Source organism: Cetorhinus maximus, chromosome 26 (genome assembly GCF_964194155.1).
Source record: "Cetorhinus maximus chromosome 26, sCetMax3.hap1.1, whole genome shotgun sequence".
NCBI lineage: Eukaryota > Metazoa > Chordata > Chondrichthyes > Lamniformes > Cetorhinidae > Cetorhinus > Cetorhinus maximus.
In genome coordinates this window covers 20,169,548-20,194,974 of record NC_135904.1, presented here as the reverse complement: position 1 = coordinate 20,194,974, position 25,427 = coordinate 20,169,548, and the positions used below count along the sequence as shown (strand labels likewise).

The 25,427-nt window shown below is 39.4% G+C and overlaps 1 protein-coding gene across 1 annotated transcript in view; it reads right to left on the bottom strand.

Moving 5' to 3' along the window:
* The window catches only part of adam10a (ADAM metallopeptidase domain 10a), a 148,324-nt gene that overhangs the window by 8,046 nt on the left and 114,851 nt on the right, over positions 1–25,427 (bottom strand). Inside the window, exons 5-13 of the mRNA XM_078530310.1 lie at positions 22,099–22,202; positions 19,989–20,144; positions 18,720–18,812; positions 17,418–17,601; positions 14,853–15,016; positions 11,022–11,205; positions 10,528–10,678; positions 8,532–8,715; positions 7,776–7,878 (exon numbers count right to left, since the gene is read on the bottom strand). Of these exons, the coding sequence (XP_078386436.1) occupies positions 7,776–7,878; positions 8,532–8,715; positions 10,528–10,678; positions 11,022–11,205; positions 14,853–15,016; positions 17,418–17,601; positions 18,720–18,812; positions 19,989–20,144; positions 22,099–22,202 (1,323 nt within the window). The remainder of the gene's footprint in view (positions 1–7,775; positions 7,879–8,531; positions 8,716–10,527; positions 10,679–11,021; positions 11,206–14,852; positions 15,017–17,417; positions 17,602–18,719; positions 18,813–19,988; positions 20,145–22,098; positions 22,203–25,427) is intronic.

The window sequence follows — 25,427 nt, the reverse complement described above, 5'->3', positions numbered from 1 at the left end:
GATTGGCTTGCTTGGCCATTGCAGAGGGCAGTTAAGAGTCAACAACACTGGTGTGGGTCTGGAGTCACATGTAGGCCAGACCAGGTAAGGATGGCAGATTTCCTTCCCAAAAGGGCATCAGTGAACCAGGTGGGCTTTTACGACAACCGATGATAGTTTCGTGGTCACCATCAATAAGGTTAGCCTTTAATTCCAGATTTTATTTATTGAATTTAAATTTGAACCTAAGTCGCCAGCGAATTTGCCTGGGCCTCTGGATTACTAGCCCAGTGACATTACCGTGACGCCACCATCTCCTTCTAAATTAGTGTGATTGCCTATGCATCGAAGGTCGTATTGAGAATTGTAATAATGAGTGTGGGTGGGAAGGTGCAGAACTACATCAAAGATGACCAGTTTGGATTCCAGGGAGGGAGAGGGATGAGTGTGTTACTCACAATAAGTGCTTGTGGTGGAAGAATAAGTCCAAAGCTAGTCTTTTTCCACAAGTTGGTTTACTTTTGAGACAGCTCTTCAGTGTAACAGACTTCCTAGTGCCTCCCACAGCAGAGTGTTCCAGCTGTATCGATTGAAATTGTTTTGATGGGAAAACCAATGCCCATCACCTGTTTTAACTAGCAATTGTCTTTAACAATGTAATTGCTATGCAGTGTAATTACTGATACATTGACAGATTCCCTTTTCTTTTTAAATTAAAGCTTTTGAAATATTAAAGAACATTCTTTTCTAAACAAATGGAAGGAAGTAAAGTCGCGTATTTTAACATTTACAGATTCCACATTTCCTTTACCAAAAAAAAATGTATATATAGCAAAAAAATGTAGGTTTTTGCAATTATAACATAAAACGCCCCTCCTCTAATACATTTAGTAATTTCTTGGAGCAGCAATTCTTTTTGTAAAAGAGTCTGATATTTGGTGACTTGTGTCAACTCATTGTATCTTAGAGATCTCCTCTCTAACATTTATTTTATGCAAACTAGGTCTACTCTTAGCCTTTTTGCAGTGACACCTTTCATCGAATGAACATTATCCCAAAGAGATTGATTGTCAACATAACATTCTATGGGAAAACTTTTCTCACATTGCTCCTTATATATGTCAGTATATTGGATAAGTAAACCCCCATATCTATCGCTTCTACTAATGCCAGCATTTCAACAGCTAAGGTGCTTTTCACTACCCTTTTTATTTTCTTGGCCTCCCAAGCCAGCAGGCAACATTTATCATTCTTTGGTACCAAGAATATGACAAACCCTTCTGTGCTAGAATATCCATCTGGAAGATTAGCATGTGAAGCATCGCTAAAAATGACCAACCTCATATCTTCTGGTCCACCCAAGGCTGGAAACTGGAACGTGCATCTTTCTGAATTTAATTTCTTTAATGTTTTATTTGCTCTCAGAACTTCTCCAACCGTAGCATGTTTTATCATAGTACCCAGCTCCAACACATCATAATTAGTGTCCGGTCTGGTCTAGTCTGAGTGCACAACCAGTTCAACTGCCCAATCAAACTTCTCAATCATTCTGTTTCTTCCTTGGGAGCAGGATCCTCTTTTTGTGAGCATCTACCCCAACTTATATGGATGTGATTAACATTTTCTAGATAAGATTGTTAATTCAATGTCACTCCTGACTTGCTCTGCTTAATGTCTAAACCTATGTATTTAAAGGCCCCCGAAGCTTGACTTCCAACCTTGAATTCCTTCTTTATCTTCTTGATTACCCATTGCTCAAATTCTACAGATCCTTCCCATAGGAATTCATCAGCATGCATGATAAAGATTCCTGCTAGTTTCTCCTTATGGTACCAGTAGAATATCACGGGGTCTGCCTTTAACTGAATGAAGCCTGTTTTCAGCAGGACAGACCTCACAGAAAAATACCATACTTTTGACACATCATTCAATCCATAAACACACATGTTCAATTTCTACAGCTTTCCTTCTACATTGCCAGCTTCTTTAGGCGGTTTCAAAAAAAACTTCTCTTTGAAACTTCTCCCCGTGCAAAAATGCAGCCTTTAGACCAATCAATTTGCACTCCCAGGAATATGATGCTAAAATGGCCAAAACAAAATCTTCAAACTCACTTTCCCTGCAGTAGGCGAGTCCACCCTGACATACTGATCACTGAGTCCTTCTTCAAATCCTCGGGCTACTAATCTCGCTTTAGCCTTGTACGTGCAGTCGAAGTACCTTTTCTGTACAGATCCACCTGTGAGATAGGGCTAGCTGTCCTCTCATTATTTCAGTATATACTCCAAATTCCTTCTAACTTCCCAACTCTGTCTTACTGCCTTTATCAGCTTGTTTTCCAATTTACTAGCAGCTACTAAAACCTCTTGATCATAAGTGCTTCTACTTCTTTTGACGTTCCTAGTTTGTTCTATAGTCCTCATTCTTGTCAAGCTACAACCTCGACTCGCATTCCTCTCTTTCTGGACTGCTACTATATGATCTTTCTCCCATGCGAGCAGAATTCCGTTAACAAGTCCGTGATTTTTTCTTGGGGTCACAACCACTTTCTGGTCCACTGTCAGAACTCATATTGGGCTTCCACATCTTTACCCTGGTTTGCCAATCAATGGGTCTTATCTTCTGTCCTTCATCCTGCACATTTAGCCAATGTTTGTATTTACCAGTGGCCTTTCCTGCTCTCCCTATCATGGTGGCATCCCTCTACACTGGCCCCTTCTGGCATCTATGTTACCTTTGTTCCTACTTTGGATAGCTGCCCTTTTGGACAAATAGCCTTATCTTGTACCCCAGTGTTACTTTGCTCATTGTCAGTCAACCCTCTATCTGCCGTAGTCTGCTCCTCATAACTACCTAGTGTGTGTATGTGAAGTGCACGGTGCTTTTTCACTTTCTATGTCCTGTTCAGAACCTGTAAAGGTATAGTCAATGCCAATTAACCTCGAAGAATGTACCCTAACAGTTTGGTTGCAGTGTTGCACAATTACTACTTCTTCATCACTCCCCATCACCTTTCCACTCTTTGCGGCCTTCTCTTTTGTAGTATACCATATTTTCTTGTCTAAACTGTATTCCTGATGGTCTGATGCGGTGCCATAGGGCTCGCTGAATTTTCTCCAAAACCTCAGCTTTAATGAATGCTTTGCATGGAGGCAGAAAAGCTTCCAGATGAGCAGAAAAAATGGAGCTAATGCTAGTCCCTTCCAGAGCAGGGAAAGCATCTGATAACACAGAAGGCAACTTCGGATTTCTTCCGTACACCAACCGGTATGGGCTGTACCCCCGGACCATTTGCAAAGAGTTCTTTGTGCACACTGCCCATGCCTTTTACAATTTGCATTCTGGTTGATCAGCCAATATTTTATGTAACATGTCATCTATCACCACATAATTTCTCTTCCAAAGACCATTACTAAACGGGCTCTCAGCTCTCAAATTTAACACATCTCAAAATTCCTCATTGGCAAATTCACCACCATTATTACAGAATCTCACAGTGCAGAAGAGGCCCTTCGGCCCATCGAGTCTGCACCGGCACATGAGAAACACCTGACCTACTTACCTAATCCCATTTACCAGCACTTGGCTCATAGCCTTGAATGTTATGACGTGCCAAGTGCTCATTCAGGTACTTTTTAAAGTATGTGAGGCAACCCGCCTCCACCACCCTCCCAGGCAGCGCATTCCAGGCCATCACCACCCTCTGGGTAAAAATGTTTTTCCTCACATCCCCCTATACCTCCTGCCCCTCACCTTGAACTTATGCCCCCTTGTGACTGACCCTTCAACTAAGGGGAACAGCTGCTCCCTATCCACCCTGTCCATCCCCCTCAATCTTGTGCACATCGATCAGGTCACCCCTCAGTCTTCTCTGTTCCAACGAAAACAACCCAAGTCTATCCAACCTCTCTTCATAACTTAATTGTTTCATCCCAGGCAACATCCTGGTGAATCTCCTTTGCACCCCCTCCAGTACAATCACATCCTTCCTATAATGTGGCGACAGAACTGCAAACAGTACTCCAGCTGTGGCCTCACCAAGATTCTATACAACTCCAACATGATCTCCCTACTTTTATAATCTATGCCTTGATTGATAAAGGCAAGTATCCCAAATGACTTTTTCACCACCCCACTAACATGCCCCTCTGCCTTCAGAGATCTATGGACACACATGCCAAGGTCCCTTTGTTCCTCAGAACCTCCTAGTGTCATGCCGTTCATTGAATACTTCCTTGTCAAATTACTCCTTCTAAAGTGTATCACCTCACACTTTTCAGGGTTAAATTCGATCTGCCACTTATCTGCCCATTTGACCACCAAGTCAGGAATGTCAGGAATTTTGTTGGTATTCCTAATTCTGTTCCCACCCATTTCTCCATGACCTTATTGACAATAGTCCATTTGTCTTTACTATGAATTATAGTGGACAGGCTAAATCTGGTTGCCATATCTATGAAGTGTAGTAAAAAAAAATCCCTATCCTCATCCCAAACTTTTAAGTCCATTGCCGCTGCATCATTAAATTCCCTGGCTAGTGGCAAGCTCACAACAGGACGCAGTGGTGTCCTGCGATATTTAATACAAATTTCATACTGAGCAGTAATTTGCTCAATAAAGTCATTGCATCCTTTATCAACCACTCCACCATCTCACAGTAGAGTTTTCAGTTTCTGTGACGCCAGATGTACAAACTGTCTACGTAACTTCCAAATGATCATCTTTTTGTCTACCAAATTCTTATTTCCAGAAGTTCATGAAACTTCATGAACTTCTTGATGAGAAATATCTGGCTTCCTTAGTGGCAGGCAGTAATGGCCTGATCAAGTAAAATGTAGATCCACATTTTTTCCAAACACAACAGTTCTATCATTCTTCATGTCTAGTGTCATCTGAGCCTTTTTCATCACAGATCGACTTAACAATGGTGGTATCTCGCTAGAAACCACGTCAGTACTGATTAACAGACTGATCGCTGCTATCTTATAAGGGAGAACTACCTTTTTGGAGGATGTTAATATGTTATCACCTCCAAACCTGAAGCAGGTAGAGCTTTCATCCTTCTCAACCTTCCGCCAGTCTGCCTCATCGAGAGACTCCAGCTAGCAGTTAAGCCAATCCATCCCACACACTGTGGAGTTCAACTGCTGTCTAGAACTGTACAGTTGAAGGGACCGACCAAGATACTCATCACTGGTTTCAAACTCTCAGTGACCAACACAATTCCATCATGGCAGTCACCATCTGCATTTTCAGCCTCAGAAGAATCCATCTCATGGGTCACTTCAAAAACACGATTCTTTTGCTGTGGGCAATTCATCGCAGAATGAAACTGAGAATCACACCAAAAACACCGATTAACCATTCCCTGTGCATATTTTGGGTTTAAACACCTATGGTCACTGTCACAGACTTTTGTTCCGACTATCAAATTGGCTAAGGTTATGACCATTTTCAGGCCTCCTGTCATTAACGCCGTCTTTGTATTGGAATTTTTATGGCACAGAAGGAGGGGGCCCATCATGTCTGTACTAGCTCTCCAAATGAGCATCATGACCTAGTGCCTTTGCCCTATCTTTTCCCCATACCCCTGCACATTGTTTCTGTTCAAATAATCATCTAATGCCCTCTTGAGTGCCTCAATTGAACCTGCCTCCACCACACTTCCAGGCAATGCATTCCAGACCTGAAACACTCGGTGAAAAAGTTGTTTCTCTCGTCACATTTGCTTCTTTTGCAAATCACTTTAAATCTGTGCCCTCTTGTTCTTGATCCTTCTTCTCCCTATCTACCCTGTCCAGCCCACTTTTGATTTTGAACATCTCGATCAAATCTCCTCTTAGCCGCCTTCTCTCCAATTAGAACAGTCCCAATCTCTCCAATGTATCTTCATAACTGAAGTTTCTCATCCTGGAACCATTCTTATAAACCTCTTCTGCACTCTCTCCAATCTGTTCACATCCTTCCTATAGTGTGATGCTCAGAACTGTACACAATGCTCCAGCTGAGGACTAATGAGTGTCGTATATAAATTCAGTATAACCTCCTTACTCTTGTACTCTATGCCCCTATTGATAAAGCCAGGATACTATATGCTTTATTAACTGCTCTCTCCACCTATCCTGCCACCTTCAACGATCTATGCACATATACACCCAGGTCTTTCTGCTCCTGCACCCCCTTCAAAATTTCACCCCTTATTTTAATATTTGGTCAATCTCAAAATTCGGCCATCATTGAATCCTCCATCCGTTGTTTCACGACATAGTTGTTCATATTTGCTAAGAAAGTGACTGGGAATGACTGTTTCCCCAGAAATTCTTTTAGGGCAGCAGTCACTTGATCTAGGAGAGAGTCTTTCCCATGGAATTGAATCCCCATCAGTAATAAAAGTCTATCAATGTGGAAAATGTGAGCACAATCCAGTAATTTAAATGTCAATACCAACTCTGAAAGTTCAAGTTCAAATCTCTGTAGTCTCTTACACCATTTATCAAAATCCATGATATATTCTTCCATGGACTGATCATCTGTTTTCCTGAATCTATCAAAACGATTATCCAAGTTTCATACGCTTCCAATAACTCATCCTTTTTGTAAAACTTATCCAAAAATTGTAATAGAAGGGTCACTCCCTTTTCGTTGACCAAGTCATCCACTTCCATTTATGAAAACACTTTACTGCTAATCATACACTTTTCTGGTAATGATAAAGCCAAGGAATACCTCGCTTCCCATAAATTAATAATAATAAAAAAAATTTGAAGACAGTTGCCAACTAGAAAGCTGAATAAATAACTCAGGAAGTGGCTTGTGAAGCTTGACTTGGGAGTGGTGTTTTGCATGGATGATGGATGCCAGACTTGAACCTTACGGAAAGAGGAGACCAGCTTGCTAAATAGCTTTGAATTATGGGTTTAGAGGAGAATGGAAAGGATCAGCTGGACAGAAAAAGTAACAAATGATGAGATGCTTTCTTTTTATTACTCATTCTATTATTCATTCATGGGATGTTGGCATCACTGGCTAGGCCAGCATTTATTGCCCAACCCTAACTGCTCTTGAGAAAGGTGATGGTGAGCTGCTTCCTTGAACTGCTGCAGTCCATGTGGTGTAGCTACAGCCACCATGCTGTTAGGGAGGGAGTTCCAGGATTATGACCCAGTGACAGTGAAGGAACGATGATACATTTCCAAGTCAGGATGGTAAGTGCATTGAAAGGGAACTTCCAGGCGGTGGTGATCCCATGTGTCTACTACCCTTGTCCTTCTAGATGGTAGCGGTCATGGATTTGGAAGGTGCTGTCCAAGGAGCCTTGGGGAGTTGCTGCAGTGCATCTTGTAGATTGCACACACTTCTGCCACCGTGTTTTGGTGGTGGAGGGAGCGAATATTTGTGAAGAACAAATGAACAGAAATTTACTAAACATAATTAGGAACAGACAGAAAGCCTGGGTAGGAAACACCTTAAGAGGAAATGGACTATAGAGGGATGTTTTCTCAGAAAAAGAGGAAGAGGAAGGAAGAGAATATCAATGATGGATAGTTTGAAAATTGAAGGAAGTTATTGGCAAATGAAAAGACTGGCACAGGATAGACAGACATGGAAAGGCTACTATGAGCCGAGGGCCTGCCTTTGGGCAGAGCACAAATGATGATGATGACAACGACGCATTTTAAACACTTTACAGAACCAGCAGCTGAACAACATAATGTGCCTGCTTGAATCAAGTTTTGGTCCATAACTACCTGAAAATTGGGGCTTTTTATCATCTCCAATTATCACACAGCACTTACGTTTCTCCATACAGCAAACATGGCACAATTCTGTTTCATCATCCTCACTTGAACAGGTACACTCCATAAGCTTGTACTTCTCACAGATCGATCCAGAGCATTGCTGTGAGGAAGTGATGGATATTAAATATTGTTGAGTTGAAATATTTGTTAATTACAACAACAATTCCTACATAAGCAAATGGATCCATCCAGAGAGAGAAATAATTCTTGCACTGTACATGTTGCTCAGATTTTGGAGAACAATTGGTTTTAGAGGAATACTGAAAATCAATTGATTTTATTTAGATTGAGTACTAAAATTTCTGGATCACTTATTTAAAGAAAAATGTATTTTAAACTATGTAAAGTTACTTCAACACTGAAAAGAATGAAGTGAGCAGTTTATTCACAACACTTCATGAACCGAGCATTTAAAATTTAGTTCACAGCACATTATAACATTGATATGATCCACAGATAAAAATCATAAGCTATTATTCAGATATTCCATTGAGTGACCGAGAAAGTTCTCATGTGCAATTATTCTCAAATACATATACTAAAAATATTTAGAATGCATAAACAAAGCATTAATAACTTCTACTCTTCATGCAAGACAGATAATACCTAATTAAATGCACATACAAATCCTACCCTGTCAACTATATACCTAAACTCAATATTGTCTATAAAATAGTTGCACCTTCAACTGCTCATAGACACATTCAGATTAAGATTTATATACACGCGTAGACACACAAATGGGTCACTTACTCCTTTAATGCACACTTGGGTTCCCCTATTACAAAGGGTAAAGTTGTCTTTGGAATCAGATGTTGGACATAGAGCAGCTCCACCATTACATTTCCCTTCCTTTGCACAATCTGACTCATTACGGCATTTTTCATCAGTGGGCTTAAAAGTGCACCCTCTGGTACAGCATGGTCCTTGACTTGGGCTGGAAAAAAAGGCCAGCAGAAGAAAATACTTTTAATTCTAATTTATTTTAAAATATTCTCTGTGCCACATACAATATTTATAAACCCTAAAAAGTAATTAGCACCACTATATTTGCTTCCTGGCTTATTTTGCCACTGCAAAAAATCCTCCAAAGATACCCAACAGAAGGCAGAAACAAAGTTCATTAATACTTTAAGATGGAAATAAAGGAAAACGTTCATTTAGTTCCCATTCTTCAAAATGAATTCCACTATATATTACTTGAAGTTAGTGTAAAAACAGAAAGAGCACCATTGGCTATTTTGTAACATGTTGAGATTCTTCTAAAGTAATTGAAATGATGGAATTGCTATGCATCTCCATTTTACTGTAGGCCCAAACAGGAGAGCTCGAGATTTAAGATTTCAACAGATCAGCAAGTGCAACTGTTCAAGCCTGTATTTCAATCATGTCGCTCGATTAAAGTCTAGCTATGGTTCAAAAGGGAAGCCAGCATCCATATGGATACAATGCCACATGAGAATCAAGACAGAACTTCATAATTAATCAGCTGGCATTTGTTGCTGCAATTCTTGTACGTTGCTTTTTTTAGAAAATCTTAACCATAAAAATGTGAAGGCCAGTTCCCAAGTATTGATATTTTTTGCCTGCTAAACTCAGCATCTTCTCCCTTACATCATTTCAAAATAAAGTAATACTGAAGTAAATTCATTTCTCACTTCCTCAAAGAATGGGTGCCAATACTATACAAGATGATAAAAATTGGCCATCTACACTCAGCAGCTTGCCATTACTCAATTATTTATGCCTGCAAGTTTAACTTTTCAATGAAAAACTTTGAACTGTGTAAATTCAGGATCTCCTGCAATGAAAGCTATGTTGTATTATTGGTAAAGGTTAAAGTTGGTGTTTATTTCAATTTCTGCTGTGGTAGATGTTCAGAGGGGGACATATTGTCTGCCCTCCTCCCTCCAGCAGTCAAACATAGCTGTTGCTGTTGGAAGGCGAACCATGGAAAGCAGTGCCAGTCTGAGAAATAACCAGTAGCAAGAAAACACTAGCACTGAGGTTTCATGTGGTATAACACACCACAGTTACACTGATCACAGTCAGACAGTTAAATTACTCCTGGTATTAGATAAATTCACTGCTGAAACACCTAAAGGCAACATTTTACCAAGATCACCCTAGATTAACTTTCCATGTTAGACTTATTAATAAACCAGTTCTATGAAATTTTCACCACAGTATCGCAGATGAGCAGACTTTACAATTTTAAACTTGATTGAACTTGGAGAAACCTTCTAAACGCACAACCATTGAACTGGACATGTCAGACTTCAAAAGCTGAAACTCAGGATGTTAAGCTTCAAAAGCTTGAATCGCTTTGGCAACTTAAAATCCCAGGAGAATTTAACTTTTTCAGTTGCTTGGACCTTGGATCAAAAATGAAACAATTTTTTCCAATATAATTAGGTTGCTGTCTAAGCAGATCTTAGCAGTAGGTTCCTTGCTGTATCCTGCTTGGGCACTTGACAATTTAAATTGAAGTTTAAATCATAATAGAATTCTCCTTCTCTTTCCCTCTTTCCTCCCAATTGTACAGATTATTTTCTTTTAAATCTCTATACATAAGGATCTGTTTCAAAAAACAGTTCAGTCATTGTAGCTGTCTCTCAGTCAGTCAACTCCACTCTAATCGTACACTGAGCCTTGACTATAGCATTGGCTTTCTGTGCAGATGAGGCAGGAAAAGCCAAAATGAAACCATTCAATACAATGTTGCTAGCAACTTAACTGTTGTGCTTACCTGCACTGTTTGTTTGGTTTAAGCTTGCATTTCTTCTCTTCTGCCTCATTTGCATCATAGCAGCATGCATCTCTGCATTGGTCACTGTAACCACAGTCACATTGCTCCCCGTCTTCAACTAAACCATTGCCACAAATGGGTTTGCCAGATTCTTTTAAAAAAAATATTTTCCAAGTTAGCATCAAGATTCAGTGCATGAGTGAAGTATCTAAACAATTCAAATGCTACTTCTGAACTTACAACAATGAACCAGAACTGAATAGTCACAATGAGTAATTCATGACCGAGTGTTGGAAATTGAAATAGGAATGTTGCATTAGCTGAAAACAGAGTCAAAACTATCAAACTCAAATAGAACATTTAAAACACCACAGGTTATTAGTTAGCTTCCTACAAATGGAAGCCGGGTAATGCTTAATATTTTATTTCTGGTATAGAACTGTACTATTAATAAGCAGGTTACCATTTTTGTTCAGCTGCTGTTTTATACTTACCAACAAAACAGTTGTTTCTTTTCTTGTCAAGGACCTGGCTGATGTTTTTAATGCTACAGGTAGAGAATTTATTGTTGTTCTGCTTATCACCAGATGTAGCTCGCGCATACATAATATAATTGCCTTTTTCTTTCACTTCCCCAGACTTGGATTCTCCTGGGGTACATTCAGAGCCAGAATCATGCTGAGGAGATAAATAGAAACAATAGTATGCTGAATTTCATTCACAGCTTGTAATATAATCAAGATAGTCTTTGTACTCCTGCTCACTGTGAAAGATACAACAGATGGGCAAGTTCCAACAAAAAGCCACCAACATTTCTAATGCACCACCACAGAATAAACTATAGGGAGTTTGAAAAGCTGACCCAATTTTTTCAAAAAGTGCAATAAATATCCATGCAAGCCATTTCTCCAAATACTTTTGAACTTCAAAAGCTTAACCCATTTCACATTTTTGCAGTGTAACTTTTATCAAATAAAACAGCTTAACTAAACCACTTCTCACGCCATTTCTAAAGGCTGCTGGTTGGAACTAGATCAGAGGCCAGCACTAAAACCACACCCTCAATGTGTCTCTCCCTCCCCCCACCCCCCACCACCTTAAACCAATTTATATTTCTCCCTTCTTCTAACTATGCTCCAGTTCTGCCGAAGGGCCATGAAGGCTCGAAACGTTAACTGATTTATTCTCCGCCGATGCTGCCAGACCTGCTGAGTTTTTCCAGGTAATTCTGTTTTTGTTGCAGAGGCCAGCACTGCTCCCTAACTGCATGCATCTTGTCAAACAATGGCCCAAATCATCCAATAGGCAGCACTGTTGCATGCATTGCCTCTGCCACGAAGATTTTCCCGACACAACACAACAGCCCACCTTTTCCAGAATCTTCTGACCCTGGCTGATACAAAAATGGGCAGTGCAGTGTTGCCTGTCTAACACCAGTAAGTGGAGTGGAGTCAGGGGAAAGGAGAGGACATGGCCCTTACTGTAATCTGTTTAAAGGTCCAGTCTTTTAATAAACAAAGGGGCAGGTCCAGGGTTCAGCAGGGGTTGGTGGGTCAGTGGGGTAGTCAGGTCGGTTGGTTGTAGAGTTAACTGGCTGTTAGGCTTGGTTTTCAACCGCCTGTGTGCGTGCCCATGCGTCAGGACTTCCACAGCGTCCTGGCATGCATCTTCTGTCAGACATCAATCCAGTCTCCAATGATCCGGAGACAGGAATATTTGGGCCATTATCTTCACAGAAGTTCAACCTTCTTAACCAAGGGCTAAAATAGAGGGAGACAGCCTCATATACCACACTTGGGGTGATGGGGGTGCACTCCAAGTTAAGAAGAATCTAGGACCACATCCGAATTCTGCATTAATCTGTGCTTATTGTGCAAAACCTCTTGTCTTTGAACTTGCATCATCAGTTCACACATCAGCTGACTATTTCAAATTTTTTTTTAGTATATTGAGTGAAAGGTAGAAAAGAAGATTGGAGAAGTACAGATTCTAAAGCATCATACTTTTCTATCCACTCCCCTATTAACATGGCTTCTAATAATAATCGTTGTTACTAATTCTCTACCCACTAATACTCCAAAGAGAGAACAAAGTATCTTTTATCTCAAAATGCTGCCTGGACTGGATGGGCACAGGCAGCCTTGCATTACCTATATACATGCACTCCCATTTTATCACACCTTCAACACCTGCCTATTATCATATGTACTCTTTTTAGCTAACTTGCCATCAATAATATGCTATGCAGTAAACAACTGGCATGTGCTCTGTGCATTCAAACTCAGTCACCCACAGTCTTCCTCTCAAGCTTTTCCCTCCAACCAGCTGTATCTCGACCAAAAATTATTTCTTTGGGCAATTGAACTTCTCCAAAACTAACCTATTTCCATTGATTATTCTCCCACAGAGAATTCTGTACTACTAAGCCAAGCCAACTTGATTGTAGAGTCAAGTTGAACTTTAGGATTTGAGCACAATCCTGGTTGACACTCCAGGGAGTGCTGTCTTTCAGTTGGATGTAAAAGAAATTGCAATTATTTTCCAGAGAGGGTGTTCCCGCAGTGTCCTGGCTGACATTCATCCCCCAACCATCAAAATCAGATTTGCTGTCAATCGACTCATTGCTGCAGGCAAATTGGCTTCATTATTTGCCTACAAACTAGCCATTACTACACATGAAGAAAACAAAATGCTTTGGGATATTCTGATGGAATGACAGGTATTTAAACATAAATGGAAGTTCTTCTATCAGTTGCAACAGAAGTTCAATTAAAAAGTAAGGACCTTTCTCTCCATTACCTTCCATCCTAAGGCTGTGTTAAAACTGTTCAATGATTTGGATCACACACTAAACAAATAATTTTGGCATTCCTGCCACAACCACCCCACAATCTGCTGTTAATTTATAATCTACTGCTAACATTTGCAGAAGGAAAACTTGCTAAACTAAAACCACAACCCCTTACTCATTTCTCCTGCCTACCCAATAAACCTGGAAAAACTCAGCAGGTCTGGCAGCACCTGTGGAGTGAGAAACAGAGCTAAAGTTTCGATTCAGAGTTGAGTCATACGGACTCGAAGCATTTCGGTTTCTCTCTCCACAGATGCTGCCAGACCTGCTAAGTTTTTCCAGCATTTTCTGTCTTTATTTCAGATTTCCAGCATCTGTAGTATTTTGCTTTTATCTAATAAAAGCTGTTCTGATCTCAGCTAAAGTTTCTGTTCACTCTTGTATGTTATATTTATTAGGGGTGTCCATTCTACTGATCATCCAAGATAGTACTTGGTAAGTGAACTGCTACTCTTTTGCAACTTGCATAGATGTTTCTAATACTTCAAAGCATTCTTATTTTTTGAAGGCTTCATTTCTGCAGCTTTCACACTCCTACTTACTCTGTGGCAAGTGACCCTCATGTCTTGATCTGAGTACCCTTTCAGTTTCCCGTTTCTTTAGCAGTGCTAATTGTCATATTATCTATCTATTCCACTAAAAATACTGTTTTCTATATTAATACTCAAATTTATTTTCTTACGTTGGAACGCTCCATCTATATAGTTAATTTATTGACTGTTTATGAGATGGAAAGCCAGATATTTTTGAGCAATTTAAGCAAAAACTCTAAGCTATTATCCTTAAACATACACATGCAAGTCTTGCACCTAACACATCCAACTCACTTCCAAGTTACACATATGCAAAGTGCAGGTCGCACATGCACCTGATTGCATGTTTACAAGACAAGTTACTACAGCAGCATCTTAAGAGCACTGTTTTAAACAAGCTTCTGCGGCAGCAATTCATCTATAATTATGACCTGTATAACTGACCACAGAATGAGCAAAGTCCACAGCACTGTCTCACAGGGAGCAGATGAGGCGAATCACAGTCAGAAAAAGTAAATACTGTAGGTACTGGGTTAGGACTCTGATGAAAACTTGAGATGCAAACCCGACCTCCCTCTCTCCACAGATGCTTCCTGACCTGCTGAGTGTTTCAGCATTTGTATTTCTGGATCAAATTTCTGGTTAAGTCTTATTAGACATTATGCTGACAAAGAAACAGCCCACGTTAAAAAAAACTGCACTTCAGTAGCATATAGCTTTCTTCAATAATTAAGGATTAAGATATATGCACTCACTTACTGATGATATTTGTGTTAACTTGTATAACACTCCAGTCATTCTAAAAGTATAATTTCCAATTTAATGCAAGAAATACCTTGGGAGATCCACTACTAATTTAATTACTGGCTCACTGATATTTCAAGCAAAATGATTAGGAATCAAATTTTAGTTACAGTTGGCTATATTGGTTTGATACTTACTGGAGAGCCAAAGTTGTGGCCTACTTCATGAGCGAATGTGATGTGAGAGACTTTAGGAGGGACATGAGAGCCATAGTTTTGAACAGTGATAATTCCAGTATTGAGGGACTTCTTCTTGCCATCAGAATAAAGTTTGCTTTTTTCACATATCCCTCCAGAGCTTCCTATGTTGAGAAACAGAATACAAATGGATCAGTACTTAGAAGCACAGGAAATATTTTGATTTGCAACTTCATCTGAACCTATGGGAGAGACATCCACTTTCATATTGCTGTTGGATTGTGAGCCAGTGAAAGAAATTGTGAGAGACAAGGAGAGATATTCTGTACAATGAAGATTTCAGAACAATTTTAGGAAGGCCATCCATCTCTAAAAACTGATATATAACCAGGAATCTGGTTACATTCCTTATTAGTGCAGCAAAGTTATTAGTGCAGCAAAGTTAACAATTCCTAATAATAAAGTTCTTTGAATAATCAGTGATGTCTAAAAGAATGCTCATTTTTCTTTTATAATTAACAGCCATATTTCCCCTCTCACTCTGAAACCAGTTCGATCTGGAATACAAATGATACTAAACATACACAATTCCTGTATCATATGGAGGTACTGCAGCTCAGGGAGGGTATATTGTACTGTGGGATATTATTCTAAAAGTGCTAATATATTATTTTGCTGCATATTTTTCCCCAGATGTATATTAGCCCATTTTCACAAGCCTATAAATATCAAATTTATAAATATCAAATTTCCTTTTCAAAAAATTCACTTCACTACAAGGTTTTCTACTTTCTAAAGTGGTGCTGTAAATGGCTCTCCTTTTAGTTTAAAAAAAAAGAAGTGCCTTTAAATCTCTCCTATGATGTCTCAATAACTTTGATTTTCTTGGCTACATTTTCCAGTGCAGTATTTCACTTGCTTGGATGGTTCTTATGTCATTCATATCCATTCCATTAAAGGACACATGTTGCTGTCTACACTATTTCTTATTGACATATTAATTAAAAAAAAGTATAAGCTGCTAGTCCCTTTGTGCTATGTCATGGGATTCGAGCTGCCGCATTACCTACTGTTTTCTGGCAGGATATAGGAGCAAATGCACTATGGAACAAATTGAATGGCTTCACAGTGAGACGGAGAACATAGCCAAGTGTTTAAAAATTACCATCTTTTGAAGTTACTAGGTATTAAAAATTAACAAGACTTGGTTAAGTACAGTAGGTTTAGACATAAGGGCAAACATATTCTGTCAAGTGGCCACTCACTCACTTAGGCCAACTATTTATTCCTGCATATCCACTATCATTTGACTTTGAAATTAAATATTTGGCTATTTTGCCACATATTTTTTCTGAATGTATGGGGTTCTGGTATACTGCAGTGATTCAACATATTTCGAGGCAACAATGCTACAATGGTAGCTGTTTGTCGCAACTTTATTTAAATTTTTATTCATCTAAAATTTAGAGTGATCAAAATAATTTTATTTATCATTGAGAACTATGATATAGATTCATAAATTCCCACATGATCAATGCTGGTGATGGACGGAGAGAGTCGTCAGAGTTAATTTTACACCACTTCAGTGGTCAGCGGAAGTTTACCTTAGACCAATTTAGGAGCATCTTCCTACCCTGTCAGGGGAAAGTGTAGCACATGCAAAGAAGTTTACATGTTAGCATTGTTTCCCGATTGCTAAAAGATGTGAAAGTAGAGAAAGAAACACCATAACTGTTTACAAATTAAACCTGGTCAAATACACCAAAAGCATGGAAACAGTTCAATATGAATAAAGCATACAGAAATTCAAATAGCATAAACTTACAGGTTTTTAAAACCATAGCTATTAAAAGATTGTCTCCAGGTTTCCTGCTGTGATTCAGGATACCCGGTTACAGCCTTCAATTCAATCACAAAAGTGCATCAGCCTCCATTATTTCACATGGGGCAGACAATTTCCTTAGTTTGCAATATGTAATAAAGCTTCAAAGAATGGCTTTACAATTTCATTATACTGTACGTGACCGTGACACTTTAAGGATCTCTTCCTGTCCACGATGTTTTCACGAGTTAGAGGCATAAGTCCAAAACATCACTAAATCTTTACAAATACTTGGTCTTTTACATATCAATTAAGCTCAATTTATTATTCTCTTCTGGGTTAGAATTTTAGTTCATTTTATTTTTGAAATGGGGGAACTGTTTCCAAAGTTCCACATTTGATTTAAACGAACATGAAAATGTAAGGCGTGTTACCTTTACTACATCAAACCCAATATTAAAAGCTTTATTTAAATTATGAAAAATTAAAATAGAAGTTACTTGAGTAAACTACAGCAAAAGCCCAATATTAAAAAAAATTAAAACTATGAAAAATTAATAGAAATGATATTTTCCTTTAACAAAGACTACTATCATTTATCACATCATTCTATAATTTTTAAACTGTATACTTTGGTCATTTCGATTGTCAAAGGCGGGTGCTTGTTGGGAGTAACTAGTGATTTTGCTATTTAATTCAAAGAACCCAAGTTATTGGAAATAGCAAGGTCTGCAAACATTTACCTGCTGGTGCACCAACCCAAGCCAGTCCCAGAACACCATCATCAAAATCACGGTCTGTGAACACATAGGCTAAGCAATAATCATCATGATTCTGTTCTGAATTGAGTTCGAGGAATTTCTCGACACCAATGTTTGCAAACCGAAATGGGTTGCTTCTATCTCGTTCGTCATTTGTGGTGTTGATCTGAAAGGCAGTGTTATTTATCGTGTTAGATAACACATTGGAGGAGAAAGGATAAATTGTTTGAGGAATATACTCTATCTAATGTGTTAAATGAATACATTAAACCATTTAATATTCTCCTGTAGCATTGCTCACTGACCATAAAAAACCCTGCATTTTTCTGAAACTATTTCCACTTGACTGCCAAACCTAATCCTTTACACGTGTGCATCTGCCTATCCATACTTCGACTCCTCTCCCTCTCCAAGGATTTCAAGCCTTATCTCACTTGACTGTGTGTATTTATTTCATCAAGTCATTCTCTCTCACATTCCGTAAGTATCTTCCCTTTCCTCTGAAATGGTGGCAGGCATGGGTGGGAAGAGGAGCAGAGGGAGCACTCCAGGGAAATTTAAGCTATCATTCATTTGTCAACCCACAATCATTTTTTAAAAATTCTGGCGTCAGCCAGTTACTGCTCAAACTCAGCAATTCTGAATAATTTAGCAAGCAGTTAGGAATGGTGTGCCACAGTCACAAAGTGGTAGGAAGAGGCAGGCCAGAGCTGAAGCTGGACGCCAGCAAACAGGTGCACACTTTCACTATTTGTAGGTGGCACATAGGAGCACAAAAGAAATTGAGCATGCTCAGATCAGCTATTTGAGTCCTTTGCCAGGCTTAAAATGCCAGCTTCCCAATGATCATAGCTGCAAACCTCTTGGACTCTTTGGGGCACAGGCAGAAAGGTTGGAATATAGCTGGATCCAAGAATTTCAACTCTAGCTGTAAACAGGAGGTAAACAGGAGGCAAGTTCAAGGCCCTACAGACAGAAGATCCCTACAAGGGAAAGGTGAAAGGCTTGGAAGATGGGACATGTTTTACAATTTTCTTTTTCAGAAATAATTTTATGTTTAGTTAACAATTTTACTTTCAAAGAACATACGTACAGTAGGATGGATAAGGAATCAACTGAATGGACTCAAAAAAAAAATTTCAGGAAGGTGATTGGAATTCTAGTGATACAGAGGTCTGGTGCATGAATGTGTGTGTACTGATTGTCTACTTTTTAAAGAGAAAAAATTATCCATCAGCATAGTGTGTGTCCTACAGACATAATGCAAACTGAATTAGTACTTACTCGTACTCTCTTCACCATAAAACTGATATTTCTGATTCCGTGAAAATCCGTTGTCTGGTAAATTGTGTCAATTGCTTTGACGTGACTGGAAATCTGGAGATGAAATATACAAGGAATTATTTTATTTCTAATAATAGCTGCTGAAATGAGATAATTCTCTAGCACTTAAACACCTCAAGTAGCATCCAAAAATGGCAAGATGTTTTTGAAAACTCTAAAGAGTTAAATGGTCAAAACTTCAAAAGAGTTAACTGTATTTAGAACAAGCATTTTTAAAATTCAATTTGCTATGCCTGGCCCTTCTCTCAATTACAGAAGACCAGAAAAATCAAAAAATTCTGCTGCGGCTGTCAAAGTATAATTAATTAATCACGAGCATAATAGTATATTTTGAAAACTGAGAGAACATCTGACAAGTTGCAAACTTTATCCAAACTGAGGTCAGATTTAATAACCATTATTTAAATTTATCTTGCAGAATTTACAGAAAATGTTCTTTCAAAATGAATCTCTTTTCATAAAATTAAGTCCAACACATCTTGGACCTTGCTGTAGCAATCTAACTTACAATGGCAAATGATACATTTGCAACCAAATTAAATAAAAATCATGAAAATCTTAATATAAAAGTGACACGAAACACAGAATGTAGTGATATTCTGGCATTAGTTCCAATAGTACTCCCAAGGGGTACCATTTAGCCATATCATTAGGGTTTGCTCCAGGAAATTAGTCCCTAAATGGTATGTAAATAAATTAGGGATGAGCTCACTTAAGAAATTAACTCATGTTAAGTTCAAAAATTCATTATAGGTGCTTCAGAATGACTGCTAATTGGGCAGCATTTTTATTAATTATTTTCAACAGAACAAGAAGCTTCCATTGGTTGGAGAAACATTAGTTAGAAAGCATAATTCAGTGATGGAGAAGGAAGCATCACAGCTTTAATGTGTTCAACTGAACTGACTTGTTACTTGTGTTTGGTAATTCACAGCCAATTTTGAATCATTTCTAAAACTGTTCTCAAAAGCCAATTATGTGAACCCACACATTTGAGTAAAGTTCCAAGGAAGCCTTTTTTTGACAGTGATAAATTGCGACTAAATTCATAATATACCCATAAACATTTACAAAAAGTCAGTCCAAAAGACTGTAAACCTAGGATTAAATATCAAAACATCTAAAACAAGCCACATAAACTGAAGAGTTTGATTTTATTACATATAGACACATTTTTAATTGGAATAATGATTTAACTCTATTTCATACCTGGGCCAAAACTGCTTCTCTTGAACTATAGTATTTAAAGAACAGGTGATCTGTTTGAATAAAGAGCTGACAAGTGTTTTTCTCTTCTGGAGCTGCACGACGCTTTCTCAAAATAACTGGTTCATAATTATGTTTGTGCTCAAGATCCACAGGTTTCTGCAACGAAAGGCAACAGTCAAACAGAAAATAGAGTGTTGATGACAACATGCCTGTTTCAACAATAGAAAATTCCACAACAATACTCAATTTACTAGTCCAAAGGGCAACCATAGCTGTAAATGTCTCACTGGATAGGGGAAACACTATTTAAATGTATTTGAAAACGTACAAAGAAATGGCTTTCAACCTGCATACATGATTTGAAACGTTAAGAGGTGAAAAGAAATCTAAAAGGGCAACTAACGATAATTTATTAAACCATTAGAAAGAACTACTTTCAGCAACTTCACCTGCAAACTGATAACAGTCATAAACCCACACATAATACATTCATGAGTACCATCATTTAAAGCTTATCCTGTAATACTCAGGGAAAGGTGCCAGCCATTTTATCATTTTGTTTACTGGTAGTAATTTATCCTTTCTTCATTGCAAAGAGTTGTATATTAAAAGTTCCACATCTTTAAAAACCAGTGGTACTAAACTTAATTTGCATCACCTCCAACAGTATATGTAAAAGCACACAGAAAAAAAAAACATATACCTAATTTCTAAGTTTGGAGACTCCAATTTTGCAATAATACAGTTAGACATGTTTCAGAATGGTACGGTTTCATATGGCTTCCATGTCAAATCTGTATTAGAACTCTCAAGATATGATGACTTTCATGCCTTTAGGACATCATTTGGGAGGAAAAAATGATCCTGACCTGTGGGTGATGGGGATGAATCAACTTTAGTAATTCAGCCAGGATTTTTCCCCATTTCCACCACCCACCCCCACACGCCTCCACTAATTTTTGACTTTAGAAACATCTGCTGGCCTGTTTTGCGCACTGCTTTGTTGCTAATGTTACTTCAATGTTCACTGTTCCTCCAAAGTTCCAAATACACACCCTTCATTCATCCTGCAGTCCCACTGTGTAAATCTTTGAGCCATCTCCCTCTCTCTTGTACATTCCCATAGTCTCAAAATTACATTATCCCTTACTTTCCCAGTTTCCCAAACCTTCAATGTTTTACAATTCAAGCCTAGCGTAGCCCAATCTTTTCAATGTATTTTAGTCTTATATCTTATTCTTTTCAATTTTGGTGACATTGTACACTTATGGTCCAAGCACATGCCTTCCATTTGTCAATGAAAACAGGTGATTAAAAAGACAAACTAGACAATCTGACTTCCAATAAGTGAAGCAAATTCATTACCAGGTGCCCGCATGACCCAGCAAAAAAATCCTAAGATGTAGATTTTCAACTGATTATAAGCCACAAAAATCATTAGAATTCTGCAATTTTGAATTTACTAGCACATTATTACCATAAAAATGAACAGAAATAACCCATTTTTGCATTGATGATTTCACTTGCTTCTGAATAATAAATACTTTCAGAATTTTGGTTAATAATAGTACATCAATATATGCAGGGAATTCCTGCTCAGAAGGCCTGCATTTAATATTGCAGTTTTCACATCCTCAGGCCAATGAAAGTACTTCACCACCAAGGAAATGCTTTTTAAGTGTACTCTCAGTTGTTACGTGGAGAAATATGGCAGCCAATTTGAATACCGGAAAGTCCCACAAACAGCAATAAGATAAATGGCCAGATAGTTTGTTTTGGTAATGTTAGCTGAAGTATAAATGTTGGATAGGAGACCACATCATCCCTGCTCTTCTTTGAATACTACCATAAGATCGCATGCCAAATCAAGTCAGCAGACAGGGCAATAGGTTAACATATCATCTGAAAATTGACACCTCTAACAGTGCTCTCCCTCAGAACTGCACTTAAATATCAACCCAGGTTACATGCTCGGGACTCTGGAGTGGAAAAGTTTTACTTATAAGATTTACTTATTTCATTCAGTGCAGTATGGATTAAATATATGGTACATCATAATTGAAATTTGAATTTTAAACCAGAGATGTGGGCTGTCATGCAGCCAGCTCACCTGTGGTGTGGGTTCTTCTACAGCTGTCATCTGGTACTTCTTCATTCTTTCAAACACTGAATGGTCAGCACAGCCTCCTTCTGGCCCATATTTGTGAGGGTATTCTAGGGGAAAAAAACAAAGCAGAGCAAATCGTTTAAACCTGCAGACGTAGTCTACCATAGGCATATAGCATATTGGTTGTATCAATAAGTCTACCTTCTTAAAATGTTGTTCTTGGCATGTGAGCTTTGTTGGCAAGGCCAGCATTTATTGCCAATTCTTAATTGCCCTTGAGAAGGTGGTGATAAGCTGCCATCTTGAACCTTGGCAGTCCATGTGGTGTCAGTACACCTACAGGACTGTTAAAGAATGAGTTCCAGGATTTTCACTCTGCAATAGTGAAGGAACAGCAATATAGTTCCAAGTCTGGATAGTGTGTGGCTTGGAGGGGAACTTGCAGGTGGCGGTTTCCCCATGCGTCTGCTGCCCTTGCCCTTCTAGGTGGTTGAGGTTTGGAAGGCTCTGTCATAGGAGGTTTGGCTGCAGGGCATCTTGTACATAGTACACACTGCTGCTGCTGTGTGCCGGTGATGGAGGGAATGAATGCGGTGTTGATCAGTGGACTGCTTTGTCCTGGATGGTGTGTGTGTGCTCAACTGCTCAGTGTTCAATTGTGTGTGTGTGTGGTGTTCCCATGTATCTGCCGCTCCCCTTGTTCTTCCAGGTGATAGAAGTTGCGGGTTTAGAAGGTGCTGTCGATAGAGCCTTGGTGAGTTCCTGTGGGGGATCTTGTAGATGGTACACACCACTGCCACTGTGCACTTGTATAGAGGGAGTGACTATTTAAGATTGTGGATGGGATGTTGATCAAGCAGGCTACTTTGTCTTAGGTGATGTCAAGCTTCGAGTGGTGTTGAAGCTAAACTCATTCAGGCAAGTGAAGTGTACTGCGTCACACTCCTGACTTGTACCTTGGACAGGCTTTGGGGAATCAGGTGGTGAGTTACTCACAGCAGAATTCCAAGCTTCTGACCTACTCTTGTAGCACAGTATTGATATGGCTGGTCCAGTTCAGTTTCTAGTCAATAGCAACCCTCAGGATGTTGAGAGTGGGGATTCAGCAATGGTAATGTCATTGAAATGCAAGGGGAAATGCTTAAGATTATTTCTTGTTGGAGATGGGCATTACCTGACGCTTGCATAGCACATGTTACTTGCTACTGATCAGCCCAGGCCTTGCTACATATGGACATGGACCACTTCAGTATCTGAGGAGATGCAAAAGATATTGAACATTGTGCAATCATCGTGAACAACTCCATTTCAGGCCTTATGACGGGCAGACGGCCATTGATGCAGCTGAAGCTGAAGTGATTGACCTCCAGCAACCACAATCATCTTCTATTGCGCTAGTTATGACTCCAACTAGTGCAGAGTATTCCCCCTGATTTTCATAGACTTCAGTTTTGAAAGGAGTCCTGGATGCCACCCTTTTGTCAAATGCTACTTTGATGTCAAGGGCAGTCACTCTCACCCAACCTCTGAAATTCAACTTTTTTGTCCAAGCATGTACCCAGGCTGTAATGAGATCTGAAGCCGAGTGGCCCTTGTGGAATCCAAACTGAGAAACCGATGAGCAGGTTGTCGCTGCATTTGCTGCTTGGCAGCACTGTCAAAAACATCTTCAATCACTTTGCCAATGACTGAGAGTAGGCTGATGGGGCTGTGAATGGCTAGACTGGATTTGTCTTGCTTGTTGTTGTCAGGATGTCCCTGGGCAATTTTCCACATTTTCGGATAGATGCCAATGTTGTACTGGAACAGCTTGGCTAAGGGCATGGCTAGTTCTACAGCACAAGTCTTCAATCCTACAGCCAGAATGTTGTAAGGGCCCATAGCCTTTGCTGTGTCCAGTGCCTTTGGCTGTTTCATGATATAACCTGGAGTGAATCAAGTTGTCTGAACACTGGCATTTATGATGGTGGCAACCTCCGGAAGAGGCAGAGATGGATCATGCACTCGGCACTTATAGCAAGAGATGGTTGTTGATACCTCAGCCTCATCTTTGCACTACCATGCTTGGTTTTGTCTGGCCTCATCCAGGATGGGGACGCCTGTGGAGCCTCTTATTCTGGTTAGTTGCTTAAATGCCCACCACCTATCACAACTGGATGTGGTAGGACTGTAGAGCTTTGGGCTGATCCATTGGTTGTGGGTTCAATTTCTTATGCCTGATGCTTTGCTGTTTAGCATGCATGTAGTCCTGTATTGGAGTTTCACCAGATTAGCACCTCATTTTTAGCTAAGCCTGGTGCTGGTCCTGGTATGCTCTACTACATTCCTCATTGATCCAAGGTTGATCCCCAGCTTGACAGTTACAGATTACGCTTGAATACAATTCTGCTGCTGCTGCTAATGGCCCAGATCGTCTCGTGGATACCCAGTTTTGAGCTGCTAAATCTGCTCTGATCCTATCCCATTTGCTAACAGGGTGATTCCCTACCCAGAAAACATTCTGTGCCCTTGCTACCCAGAGTGCTTCTTCCAAATGGTATTCAACATGGAGGAACACTTAATTCGTCAGCTGAGCAAGGGTGTTAGGCTGTAATCAGTGGGAGGCTACTTTGTCCAAATGAGGTCCAGAGTCAATGTTGAGAACTACCAGGGCCACTTCATACCAATTGCATACCACCGTGCCACCATCTCTGGTGGGTCTGCCCTGCTAGTGTGACATGACACAACAAAGAATGGTGATGGAGTCGTCCAGGACATTGGTGTCTTTGTTGTTTCCGGTGCCAAGGTCATTGCGGGGTGGTCCGTCCAGTTTCATTTTTAGTTAACTTTCCCGTAGCACTTCAATGCAATTGAGTGGCTTGACAGGCCATTTCAGGGGGCAGTTAAGAGTCAACCACATTGCTGTGGGTCTGTGGTCACATGTAGGCTAGAATGGGTAAGGACAGCAATGTCCTTCCCCAAAGGACAATAGTGAAACAGCTGGGTTTTTAGAACAATCCAGTAGTTTCATGATTATTAATGAGACTAGCATTTTATTCTAGATTTTATTAATTGAATTTAAATTTCCTCAGCTGCTGTGGTAGGATTTGAACTCAACTGTCTCCTGTGCATTAGTCTGGGCCTCTGGCTTAGCCCAGTAATATCACCACTTTGCTACTTCCACCATATTAGCAGCCTGATCGGGTTTTTTGTTGTAATTATAAGTTACAATTTAATGAATCATTGCAAAAACAAAATTTTTGTGCTACTGACTTGTCATGGAACAAATTGCAGTTAATTTAATAAGCCACTAAATTAAAACTTAATTGATGGCTCCATTCAAAGTTCTCAAT